This window comes from Mchenga conophoros, linkage group LG4, assembly GCF_057382185.1.
Source record: "Mchenga conophoros isolate Kocher_MC1m ecotype Shallow Benthic linkage group LG4, M_conophoros_male_GT1.1, whole genome shotgun sequence".
NCBI classification, from domain to species: domain Eukaryota; kingdom Metazoa; phylum Chordata; class Actinopteri; order Cichliformes; family Cichlidae; genus Mchenga; species Mchenga conophoros.
Genome location: NC_140529.1, coordinates 29,278,736 through 29,292,101, shown reverse-complemented (window position 1 = coordinate 29,292,101; position 13,366 = coordinate 29,278,736). Strand labels below are relative to the sequence as shown.

The 13,366-nt window shown below is 38.9% G+C and overlaps 2 protein-coding genes across 4 annotated transcripts in view; both read right to left on the bottom strand.

The window, feature by feature from the left end:
* Positions 1-109: 109 nt before the first annotated feature.
* prkcsh (PRKCSH beta subunit of glucosidase II) lies at positions 110-7,925 on the bottom strand. The gene is made up of 18 exons (XM_085271601.1): positions 7,787-7,925; positions 7,435-7,554; positions 7,194-7,310; positions 7,008-7,103; positions 6,844-6,901; positions 4,639-4,756; positions 4,059-4,188; positions 3,781-3,865; positions 3,444-3,522; positions 3,267-3,350; positions 3,016-3,180; positions 2,844-2,934; positions 2,459-2,528; positions 2,167-2,256; positions 1,986-2,060; positions 1,801-1,900; positions 1,531-1,690; positions 110-344 (listed from the first exon to the last, which is right to left on the bottom strand). Exons 2-17 carry the CDS (start codon positions 7,520-7,522, stop codon positions 1,544-1,546), a joined length of 1,593 nt encoding a protein of 530 aa, XP_085127727.1. The 5' UTR covers positions 7,523-7,554; positions 7,787-7,925; the 3' UTR covers positions 110-344; positions 1,531-1,543.
* A 1,400-nt stretch (positions 7,926-9,325) lies between these two features.
* The window catches only part of pde4a (phosphodiesterase 4A, cAMP-specific), a 49,703-nt gene continuing 45,662 nt past the window's right edge, over positions 9,326-13,366 (bottom strand). For all 3 annotated transcript variants that reach the window (XM_085271598.1, XM_085271599.1, XM_085271600.1), the window contains exon 15: positions 9,326-13,296. In XM_085271598.1, coding sequence (XP_085127724.1) covers positions 12,793-13,296 — 504 coding nt within the window. In that variant the 3' untranslated portion in view covers positions 9,326-12,792. The remainder of the gene's footprint in view (positions 13,297-13,366) is intronic.

The window sequence follows — 13,366 nt, the reverse complement described above, 5'->3', positions numbered from 1 at the left end:
ATCAATAGGATTGGATATATGTAATATATCCATATGTTTTGTGATCATAAGAAAAGTTATTTAGATTTAAAGTTTATTTCTGACAAAAAAAAAGCACTGGTACACAAAATTTAACAGCACGATAAGAAGTTTATTTCAAAATAATGGAATGACACTACAGTGGATAGAAACAGGCTCAAATAAACAGGTAGCACTGGAAGTTGGAAATTTAGATGATGCTACAGAAGTGAAAGAGAAACTAATCATTGGAATTTATCGTTAATTGTTAACCAACACCAAGGTGATGCTGCTCACAGCATGGCAACTCCATACTGCTGTAGTGACTGTGGTCCCTTGAGAACAACCTGCAAGATGGAGCACATACATGTTTATTTCAATGGCTTGTTTGCCTAAGTCATGTCTTTGTTGTTATTTAAAAAAGGAAGAACAATTTAGTCACTGATCCCTAATGGTTTCATTCCTGAGGACTAAGCATCTGCAGCACAGATGCCTCCTAATTATTGCTTACATTCGAGATGGATGCCATGTTAATGTTAGAGGATGACACATTCAAGTTTTATTTTGCTGTACCAGATCAATTAGAGATGCACCGATGTAACTGGAAATCACCAGCGTTGGCAGATACTCACCTAATTTATAGCCACTAGACAGTCAGTAACATTTATCTATAAATACAAACCAAAACTATTTTAAAAAAACATGAGTATTGGTGCATCTCTAATAAGAATCCCTATTACCATACCATTTTAAAGCACTTTAACATCAGGTATGTAACTATCAACTGTGCATCACCCACAAAATCTAAGACAAATGGCTATAAGAAATCAATTTAATTTAAGATTAACCACGCTTCATAATTTGCAGCATTACATCACTTTGTATTTCAAGAAAAACTGTATTAGATATCTGTTTACCATTTACGACATCTGTGGGCGGCTTGCGGGCAAACTTATAATTTGATATCACTATATCGCTGTGGTATGAAATGTGTGACAGTAACTGCGATTCAACAACAAACCCTAAATTACTTTCTAAAAATAAGAACTCATTTTACAATCTGAGCTGGTAGCAATGTTTAGACCTGTGACATCATTCAAACAGCTGGAAGCTCTAAAGTTCCAACTGTGTGCAGTAAAGGATGTATGCACTATTGTAAGAGTGCTGATGTGGAATACTGTAGTACCGTTTGCATTCATCTTACCCTTACAGGACATCATTAAGTTCTGGCCTTCATTAATTCTAACCCTCTTAATCACTACGATGAATTATTATGAACTTGCCTTTACCTGGATCTTGCTGCTGGCCTGCTCTTCTTCTAAAATGAAGCTTTACCTAATTCTTCCAAAAATTCTGAAATGCTAAACCTTCAGATTGTACAACATTTTCATTTGGTTAAGCAAAGAAAATATGCCAGCTTTAAACAATGCTGGCCATAAGAAACATTTGATATATAAAAGGGATGGACAGGAAGACGTGAAAGGAGGATGATACTGGTTTGCTACAAATACTCAGAAGTTGGGAGTTACTTACTAATCAAAAAGATCTAGAGTTCTTGATGCTCATGACTCGATATTTCCAGGCTTGGGGGCTCCTGACAGACTGCAGGGCTTGTAAACTCCATCAGGTACTCACAGCGACTAGGCTCTGAGGTAGACATCACAACAGTTTCCTTCCCACATGTTAACTTAACCTAAAAGGGAAAACAACAAATTATATTGTTTCTCTGTAAAATAACAGCAATTATTTAAAGTCAAATTAAGACAGAAAAGATTAAATGATGCCTGGCTGGGTGTCACTCACTGTGGTGGATCTGCTGGGGCCTTGCCAGCAACCTGTTCCATGTTCATACTTCATTACAGAATAGATGCTGTCCTCAGGACCGGCCCATTTCCCCCAGGATCTGCACAAAGAAAATGGTGGCAAACACGGATGAGCAAAGACTCAAGCAAAGCCATGCGAAATAGAAAGAACAGATATTGTCTTACCCTAAGTTAGTTTCTGATCCACCAAACTTGGATTTCTGGGTTACCCTGTTAAATGGACACAGTCTATAGATGTACCTGAAAGAAACAGACAAACTTAGACCTTCAGAAATATATAATATATATAATAAATATTATACAAAGCATTAAAAAAAATATGTTTTGTTTTTTTTACAATACATACTCGCTTGTAGTCAACTCATAACACTGGCTATAGAGGTAGGCAAATTCAGAACTGGGTCCAAAGTCAAAAGAGATTTCCTTCTCAAGGTTCCTGAAACAAATACCCAATCCAAAATTAAACAGTATTTGTTTACAGGTTTCAATTACAATAACTCGCTGATTGTGTAAAAAAAAAAAAAAAAAAAAAAAATACAAATCAATGCAGCTGTTGAAATTTAAACTCTCATTATGTTAACAAAAGCTGATTGCATTACTGGCAAAGAGGCTTCTTCACATTCAGGCTGAGCACTTACCTGATCTGATCATCTACTTCCCGGAGAGCTCTCTCAGCCTCATCAAACTCATCCCTGGCTTTCTGAGCAGCTGGGAATCAGATGCACAGACTTGAAATATACACGTACAACAAACTCACAAAAAACACACACAAACATACAAAAGGTCTGAGCAAATCATGACTTCCTCTTGATGCTTTCATATGTAATGAACTTCGTGTCATATAAAAGATACACAGCTGGGGAATTTAATTCCTTTTCTGTACAATTTATTGCAAAACATAATGAATAATTCATTTCAAATTAGAACATTAAAATGCAAACTGACATGCTTCTACATCTGTGATGAGTCAAATACTTATTGCTCAGGACAGGATGAGTCACTCAGTTTTAAACGCATTCTTACCATCAATGAGGTTCTGCGTTTCTTGGTCATAGGGAGGTATAGCTCCTTCATCATCATCCTTCTTTTCTTCAGTCCTCGCTGTAGGAGGGATCTGCAAATCAAACATAAGTTAACTCCAAAAATAACTCTGACTCATCCAGCAGAAGTTTGATGAAAAATTCAGTGAGCTGACCTTATAGTCATGCTCATCGCGGTCATCATCTTCATCCTCTTCATCATCATCATCTTCATCCTCTGGTATATCATCGTCAGGGTACTGATCAGATTCGTTGTCAGAGACGGGCTCGTTTATTTCCTCCCGTGAAGTTTCCTCTGGTGCTGGGGTGTCTGCGTTGGACTGATGCCAACAATATTTACATAAATTTCTCATGAAATTTACTATTTATTAAAAAAATTAAAAAAATAAAAAGTATAGCATCTTACCTCTGACATGTATTTTTCTTTGACATTACTCCAGATAGATTCAAATGCTACTGTGTCTACTTTATCCACTCCTCCCAATAGTCCCTATGCAAAACAAAGGAAAGGTTCAGATTTTGATGTGTCACAGTTTCTAAAACCCAGTAAACTTTACCAGAAGACAAACAGAATCCGTTTTACCTGCGCCTCTGCTTCTGTGAAGGAACCGTCTGCATCTGGGTCAAGCTCAGAATGAGACAAAAGCTCAGGCACTGACACACTGTGGCGTAAAAAAATATATAAATTACTTGGATAAAGACAAATGCTACAACAAATGCTAAATTACTTCAGGATAATGATCAGCCAAAGTGTATATATTAAATGGCATGTCAACCCTTTGTTTCAAAGAGTTACAATCAGTTCACGGTGTTGCTATTGTTACCAAAGTGGTCTCTATGGCATGTCACCAGCTGTTTAACTAGATATATTTTTCAGTTTGTTACGTGTCCCAACAATTCTGGAGGGTGCCAGTACTCACAAACCATCTGCATCATCATCAAGTTCAAGAAACACCTCAGCCATTCTAGCACTATCTTTTTCTTTTTGAATGAGAGCTTTTTGATCTGGGGAAAAAGAAAAAAAATTATATATGAAAATTTAATTAACAACCTTGCTATGCGTTGCGAATGAGCCATACTTGCAAAACAATCAGGATCAAACAATATTTAATATTTAGCTTAAATGACACTAGAGAACCTGTAATGTCATGCTCATTACAAACAGTAGATGGCGATATACTTTTAAATCTTAGTTTACCTTCCCAGGCCTTCAGATGGCGCTCTTTAGCTTCTCTCTCAGGCTGCTCTGCAGACTCCTTTACTGTTCTTAGAGCCTCCACCTTTGCTTCCATATCCTTCTTACTCCCCTGAACATCTCCAAGTTTGGCCTATTGAGAGAAAATTATAAAATATAACAATTTAACCTATACACAATAGCTGTGGAAAATATAAACAAATCACTATAGAAAGCAAACGATACCCTAACATTAAAATCCAGAAAAATATAAGTACTGAATGCAGCCCCAAAACAGGTCACATAGAACGCTAGTCTATTGCACGTGTGGCACTAGTAACTTAGTTAAAACTTAAAAAACAAAAAAACAAAAAAACAACAACATTTTGATACTTGAAATTATTTTGGTTTTGGTTTTTTTGTGCAATTTGTCTAATATTTGGTTTCTGAATGTAAATGTGAGTTTCTAAGAGGTAACTGATGTAAAGATTTGCAAGTGTATTTTGTTAGGCACCGGCATCTCTACATCAAAATGATTATGACTAAGGATTCATGTTTCAGAGGCATACTGCAAAAGGACCACAGGTTGTTTTGTCATTCACACCTTCTTATCCTCTAGACCCATTTTGGCTTCGTGGATGAGTTGTTGTTTTAGCAGAAAGCCTTCTTTTGCAATTTCAGCCATCTTCTGCAAGCTCTCTCTCTCTTTTCGCCCAAGCTCTCTGCAAGTTAAACATCATATAAAACATTCTGAATAATAAACATCTACCGAAAACACTGAATATGTATATGCAAGTATAAGCAGTGTTGGGGAGTAACGGAATACATGTATCGCCGTTACGTATTTAAAATACAAAATATGAGTAACTGTATTCCGTTACAGTTACCGTTTAAAAAGGTGGTATTCAGAATACAGTTACTTTGTTGAAATAAATGGATTACATTTCCTGTTTCATATTGTGGCAGGTCAGGACTGTTTGGGTTTGTTTTGACAGCTATGTTTTGTTGTTCCAGGCGGCAGCGTTACGGTTGCCATGGTTACAGGGTGATGCTCTCTCTCTGCGACTGTGTTTCCTGGGTGTTGTTGTTGTTGTGCTAAGCTAGTAGGCAGAATGCTACAGGCATAGCCCTAAAGAATGTAGCATCATGGGCAGTGTAGTCCGTGCTGCAGGGAGAATGGACTGCCATACCCGTTATGTGTCTGTGAGCGCGAGGAGGGAGAAAAAGGAGAGTGGAAAAGTACGAGCTGTCATCGAGCAGAAATGGGAGCTGGAAGCATGTAAATATAATAACCACTGCAGCCAAGAATAGTAGGGATGGGTACCGGTGTCCGGTGCCATCTGACATAAACGGTAGTAACCAGACCGAAAAGCAGCGCACATTTCGGTGCTTTATTTCGGTGCTTTTTTTCCTGAGCTGTGATACACTTCTAGCCAATCATTTTACGTTTCCGAGGATAGTAGGCGGGTCCAGGTACGTACGTTCTTTTAGAGCAGAGCTACAGATTAAAAATGTCCAAGGCCAAGCGGTCAAAAGTCTGGCTGTACTTCACAGCAAAAAATGCAAACTCATCAGCCTGCAACAAGTGCTTTAAGCTGATACTGTGATACTGTCAAAGGAGGTAACACCTCAAATCCGATGAAACACCTGGCGACGCATAGCGTTTTTTTAAAAGCTGAGAAATGCGCCGTATTTGATAGCTTGCTGCGAGACCTCACACCGAGCACATCTACTCCGGGTGGGTTGCCTGTTATGCAACATCCCCCAAAAACACGAAGAGGAGAGTCCTGGCCCCTAGCCCTGCCAGTGTAGCAGAAATGATGACGGATGATGATGGCAGCAGCAGCCGTTCTTCTCTGCGTGAGTAGCTTAATGTTGTTCATGTGTAATTTACGTTGAGTAGGCTAACCACGTTATTACATTAATGCATGTAAGGTGAACTAGCAAACATCGTCATAGCTACATGCAGCTGTCCTCTTGTTTGATGGCAGATACTCCCTTCACCCTGGCCAAAAAGACTAAAATGACCAAAGAAAAAGTGGAAAACAGTTAAACATGAGAGGTTTTGGACAAAGTTTGTGTTTTTTCCATTGTTTAAGCACTGCTTCCAGCCAAGAGTGATACCATATATGCCCCATAGCTGCAGAAAAGGCTAACATTGTTATCTTTTTACAAAAAACAGCTGAACATGAGAGGTTTTTGGACCAATTTTGTGTTCTCCATTCTTTAAGCACCGGTTTGAGCACCGTTTGAGCACCGGCACCGTTTCAAAAGTACCGATTTGGCACCGGTATCGGATAAAACCTAAACGATACCCATCCCTAAAGAAGAGTGCCTGACGAGCCCAGTTGTAAGTAAGCTATTAAGACTCGACTGTACACTGTGTTCATGTTTTCCTCCGAAACAATAAGTTCCGTTGGAGCAGCCTTTCAACGCCTCTCTCTGCCTCAAACTTGACCCAGACAACAAAGTAAAGCTATTTTTCGGCTACGCGCCCAACACGGAACCTGACGTATTAGCCAGAGGTCCCTTTACTACGGTTTGGAGCCGCGGACCTTCAGTAATAGTAATAAATCACACAGCAATAGTACATTCATGTAAAAAGTTGTAAAAAGCATGATAATATATTAAGTAATCCAAAGTATTCAGAATACGTTAGTCTCATTGAGTAACGTAACGGAATACATTACAAAGTACATTTTGCGGCATGTATTCTGTAATCTGTAGTGGAATACATTTTAAAAGCAACCTTCCCAACACTGAGTATAAGTGAAAGCAAAAATAGTTAAGAAAGTTGTATAAATCCCACCTGCATGTGTTCTGACACGTAGCACCACTGTTGTACTCATCAGTTGTGTCACAGCAGTCTGCAAAAAAAAGAATTCAAGGTGTAAACAAAATCATAGCCACACAAAAGAACAGAAATAAAAATGGTCAGCATGATTTAAAAAAATAAATAAATAACTAAATTACCGCAGATCCCATCATTGATGCGAGAAGAGGGGATGAAGGTTGGACGGAAACCTGCATTGGTGCAATGAAAGCTGCCGTTGGGACAAGCAGCAGTGCCTGAAAATAAACAGCACAGGTGCATTTAGCAGCAACTACCTAATTCAAACGTTCTATGAAAAGAGTAATCAGACTCCAGGATATACACACCTGGCTCATCAGATCCATCCTGGCAGTCACAGTAGTCATCATTTACTCTGTCAAACGGAATGGTCCGGGAGCCATCTAGGCACGTAAAGGGTTTGCCCTCTTCATAAAACTGCCGTTCTGTCGAGGTTTCAAGTTTATTTTATTAGTGCCATGAAAGCTCCGCATTACAAGTAGCTGACTACCAGAGGTTCGGTGAACAAATTGATGCGTTTTAGTCTTGTTTAAAGATATAAATGCTTACTTGACAAAGGGACACCGCGAGGACGTTGGACCTCCACCGCGGAGACTCCTACACTCAGCAACAGCAGGAGCAGGAACTGACAGGACATAATGACAGTCCACCGTGCAACGGCACCACGACCTATCGGTCATAAAAAATATACAGGTTAAACGCAGCTTCAATAGGAAGCACACCAGGAGCCATAACTTTATAAACTACAACGTGCCTGAGCTAACTGTATCAATTTTATATCCCGAGCTAACAAATCAATGCTAACTAGCACCTTTAGCTACCGCATTAACATATTACAAAATTAAAATGCTAATATAAAAACACCCTTCGAGTGTATTTCAATATCATAACGTCATATTACCTTTGCAATTCAACTAATGCGCTGAAGCCCAAACAGGACTTTATATTTTTATCTTGTTTTCAAAAGAGCTAATAGCTAAACTCTGCCACCGCCTAGCTCCGTATTGACAAAGCTCTTGCGCATGAACATGTACCCTCCCCTTCCTCTGTCATGTTTCACTCTGATTGGACGACGCTCTTATGTGGCTCCTGTGATTGGCGGAGAACGGGAAGACCCTTTGCGCTTGTCTGAAGTGTAGAGGACTCTGGGGACGCAGCCATCTCGTGTAAGAGAGGTAGTCATCACTGTTTGCACTTTTACCAATATTTAACTATGGGGTAAATAACATTTAAGCATTTATGCATTGATTTTAAACTTTCATAACACATTTATAAATCTATATCAAAAATGTCCCTACGCAATAGCCTCTCTTTAAAACCACAGTACCAGATTTAATACAAATAGGAAATCTTATTTAAATCTAGGTGTATGCATGTACCAACCTACCTGTACTAGACCAAACAGGTCCAAATAGAGGTGCATTCCAAGGTTACAATACTTACCTAAGAGTACGTGAGGGGAAAAGGAACTACTGTAAATCTTTTAAAAACCAAAATGTAAACAAGCTAAGCCACTCTGAAGTTTAACTGAAAATAAACCAAGCTGCAGGCTAAATTAAGTTAAGCACGCCTACTGGATGACTATGGAAAATGTGAAGAAGTCCAGGGATTTTTAACTTTTAGCTGACCCCACCTCGATTGCCATTAATTGTAAACCAAATGAGTTAAGTAAAAGTTAAACAGTTGAAATTGCAAAAAGGTTCCTGTTCCACTATTAATATAGAAATGTCTATTTTTTTTTCAGTTAATCCACAGCAAACAACATTTTCTGTGGATTAACAAAAACTGCCAAGTCAAAATGGACACGATCAAAGCAAGTCGCAAACACTACTAAAATACTTGTCTCAAAAAGGATGCCACAGTCTGAAGAACAGGGGTGGAGTGGTTCAACAATGTTGGTACTGGCCTTGCTCCTTAAGGCTTTAATGGACCAAGATTATTAAACTGAAATATAAACAAGCCCGACAAGAAAACTTTAGAATTGGGGTGACAGTGAGTTAAAATCATTTTAAACAGATTGGAGGTGATTAATAGATAACAGTCATGAAAATAGTCAAATGCAAGTGAGAGGAGATAAAGACATGGACAAGCAGGTCCAATTCACAAGAAAAATAATGAATGAATCTCCTTATTTATTGTAATAGATGCAATAAATAAGAAATCTGGAGTTCTTAATTCTTTTTCTTTAGCTATATTTCTTAAATGAAAAAAAGCAAAACGAGTGAATCAGACTTGATATGAGCATCAAAAGTCAAAAATGTGATTTAAAAAAATGATGAAAAAATGATAGCTTTTACAATGGGTGAGAAACACCCCAAGCTCTGAGTTGGGCGGTAATGCTCACAAAAGCACAAGTTAGACACTTTTTTGTCCGTGTTAAGCTGCATAGAGTTATTAGAAACCATTAATGCGAAGAAGAAAAACGTAGCAAACAGGAGAGTGGAGTTTGCATTTAATAGAAAAATCTTTCTTTATTTGTATTTTAACACACTTTACAGTACTGAACAGTGAAATAAAAGAAAAATATACTGATATACTATAATATTGTTTTATATATAGATGTTTGCTTATTAAATGCATTTATTCACAAAATGACACCTCAGCTCTGTCAAGAGGAAAAACTCTCATAAAAATAATATAATAAAAAATAACTTGGACACATTTTACACATTACAGCAACATCATTTACAAATATTACAATCATTTCATGTTTTTTTTTTTCCCTTGAATAACCTTTCTTACTCATGAACAAACACATGAATTAAAGCCCAGAGAAGTATTCTCAGAGGGAGTCAGTCTGTGACAACAATAACCTGACAGCAAACCCGATGGGAACCAGCTAAGTAAGCCACCACGGGATGGACATTTAGGCTATCAGGCTAGATAGTGATTAAAGTTACTAAGAAACCGAGGTGGTGACGGTGCTAGAAAGGGCCAAGTCACATAAGGACACATTTATCTCCTTTAACTGTATCCTATGTGACTACCTCAACTTCCATTTGATCGCATTGGTCAAATGGGTTCAGTCTCATCTGGACATTTAATCGAGAATGATTGGGTTGTTTGGTTATGCCTGCAGAGAGAGGTGAACGCTAACTGCTTCACAATGAGGGTTTGTGGTTTGGCCCAGTGGAATATAATCAATAAGTGACTGCGAATGACCAAACCAGCAGCACACACTACCTGAAACACACCGTCTGCCTCGAAACCTGATGAAATAAAGTGCTGGTACGAATATATTTGATTTGAACAATAAATGTGAACAACTAAAAAGTGAAAAAATAAAATAAAATAGGACAGCACGAGTGAGGAGAACATATGTTTAAAAAATGGAAATATGAGGATGTGGCCTGCAGTGGTTCACTTAACAACTTTAAGTGGTTATTTGTTAATCATGATGATGCGGATAAATTTATAATTTACAATCCAATATTACATTATATACAAGAGTGGTAATGCTTATAGCTATAGTCATCAACACGTGATTCATTTTCCAGACCATCCACCAGAATGATATAAAAATAAACTGTACACAAACTGTTCAAAGAAAACACTTCCCCTGGTTTTCTTCTCATCATTTAAAAAGAATGGCAGCAATCAATCACTTTAATAATTTCCTTAATAAGAAACAATTGCTACAGTATTGTGTTTGTATGGCAATTAAATATTGATGTTTTTATAGCTTATAACAGAACGAGAAGCCACAAAACAAAGCAACGTGTTGAAAAAAAAAGGCCAGTGCATATGGGAATCTTTTATTTGAGTAACTTCCCATTCCACTGGATGAAACAGCCTGTGTGTGGGGGGCCTCGCAGCTGTGCCCATGGGGCTTTTCTTACACCAGTCTGTGGTGGTGTCTTCAGATAAGCTGAGTTACTGACCTGCAGGAACTTGGTCTTACCTTCAAAAGAACCCCACTCGTGTTCTTTTGTTTGTTTATGTATTTAATTCATTTATACCCTGTGAGAAACGAACACCTGGACAAACTGCGGCCGGTTTGAGCTGTTGTCGATCGAATCCTGAACATCCGCTCGACGAGATACGGCAATGCCAGTGAGTGAGCGACGATGAGTGTGACAACATCTTCCTCTTAAACCTACCAAAAACACACACACACACCTCAACTCCCCCTTTCAATTCTTATTTCCCCCTCAATGCCTTCAGATAGCTATAATAAGATAGTCGTTGTGATTAGAAAACAACACATTCTTTACGTTGGTCCAAGCACAGCAACAACATAACAGCTAGTCAGCAGCAGTGTCTACCTTTTCCCTCCAAATGCAATGCTGGATACATTGTGTATAGACCCACTGATACTCACAGAAATAAGCATACAGACGTGATATAAATATACTAGGATATCTATTGTATATCTTATAAATCTACATACTAGCAGGCATATATCCTGCATCTGACATTAAGGCAAAAAAGCATCAAACATAACAAGGATGATTAGGGACCGCTAGACCTCCTATTTGGCCACGTCACGCTTCTTTCCCCTGACATTCTGCCTCCCTGATTTTCTTATTCATCTGTCTTCCCTTGAATCACTTCACCCACTGAAGTTTCTCATCCTTTACTTTGGTGAGATTGGTTGTGTATGAGGAGACATGACCACGCAGTGCAAGTGGGCGTGAGATGGCGTTTAAAAAAATTTGTTCTGCTGATGAAATAATCCCGTGTCCCTTCAACGTATTCGGCAACTGTCAAATATAAAATAGGCAAAACGTATGCTTCAAAGCATCACATGGCTTATTCTCAGAAAGTTTAAAAAAAAATTCTAAAAATTAAAAAAGAAAAGAACATAAGCTGGAAAGAGTCTACTGGTGGTTGTGGTGGTGGTAGTGATTGCTCTGCATTTAGAGTTCTGAGTTATTATATTACCAGAAGAGCAACAAAGGAAGACTTACAGCTGAAAACATATCACCACAGAAACTGTACGTGTGAGATACACACCACGATACCATGAACAGTAAAGAGAGAGAGATCTTCAACAAGAGACAATCAAAAATGATGACAAATTCAGACACTCCTGTCCCACAATGCATTGCTTCACGACAGCTCCGTTCAAGAAGCTGGTGTTTCAAAAAGGCACAGAGCCATCTTGCACCAGTAGCACTCTCCGCGTAAAGGGAAAAAGGGGGATATGGGACCCGATGGCCCCTTCGTCGCAGCATCTTCCTTTCCTTCCGTAGTTTTTCCTTCACCTCCTCCAACTCCGATGGGATTATCTTATTTTTCTTTCCGACAGAAATGGAAAAAAAAAGAAGTTACTCGGACGTGTAGCTTTTCTGAGGAGAACAGTTTCTATTGAGATTCTAACGAACATGAATTACTAATACTGACTGAACACTAGTTAATACTCCATTAAGGGATGGCTTTTTCCAAAGAGATTCAATACTTATCAGTGTCCCTCTAATAAATGCACACATACAAACATACAGTCCAGCGTGTGTTTCTGCCTCCCGAAAAAAGAAAGGACAGGGAATATGCGGAGCACACTTTTACTGCATGACTGCTGCATGCTCGTACACACATTGCATTGGTGGATTTCCTGCTCCTGTTTTTCTTTCTTTCTATAAGTTGTGTGTTACTTCATGTGTGTTTATGTGTGTGCATTCTAGTCCCAGAGTGCTACGCTGTCTTCAGTCGCCCAACATTAATGCTCTCCTAGATTCCTCTTAGTCTAAAGTTCACTGTGGAATCAGTCGAAAGACTTGTTGCCACTCCAAATCTACAGTTGCTGTGTAATTAACTTCTCTTTAAGCAATTTGTATTTATTCCCTTTTTGAAAAATATATTTAAAGGTGTGTATTGTCATTGCAGTCTTATTTGTTCTTGGTTTGGCCATTGAAAGGATGAACAAGATAATGTGTGCAAGTGAGGAGGGAGATACAGGAGCAAAACTCATGTATCGTCAGCTTGTGAAGAAGAATCCTCCTCTTCTTCTACAGGACTTGTGTCAGAAAGTCTGTCCTTGTCAGGCCCCCCACCCAACTGAGATTTCAGCTCCTCCTCCAAGTTCTCTTCTTCCATTGCCACCTCATCTTCTTCTTCTATTATATCCTCATTTTCCTCCTCTGCCATTATGTCTTCTTCTTCATCCTTTTTGCACTCATCCTCCCCGTGACTGCAGTCCTGTGCCACATGGTTTGGCGTGGGCTTGCCATCCTCGTCTTCCTGTTCCTGCTGTAAACTCTCTTCCAGAGTGAGCTGAAACTGAAACTTGTCTATGCACACGTTTAGATCCTTGTCGTCGTCCACAGGAGGTGGTGAGGGGCTTTGGGGAATAGTGCTCTGGTACCAGTCTCTGTTGTCCTCCAGAGTGTCCAAGATTTCCTGGGCATCAGGGTGTACAAGATCCCCCCATGTCTCCCACAGCGGGTGGACAATGTAGTCAATAAAGCCCACCTACGTAAAGGAAAAAAAAGAAAAAGGCAATGACTGACATGACATAAGCTAGCACAGTGGTGTTTCTTCA

Bases quoted from the DNA above. Each gene is read 5' to 3' on its own strand.
- prkcsh (XM_085271601.1), bottom strand. From the start codon at position 7,522: ATGTCCTGTCAGTTCCTGCTCCTGCTGTTGCTGAGTGTAGGAGTCTCC. The intron at 7,104-7,193 runs GTGTGTATATCC...GTTTATTTTCAG, and splicing joins GGATGGATCTGATGAGCCAG to GCACTGCTGCTTGTCCCAAC. The intron at 2,935-3,015 runs GTCAGCTCACTG...TTTGATTTGCAG, and splicing joins GCGATGAGCATGACTATAAG to ATCCCTCCTACAGCGAGGAC.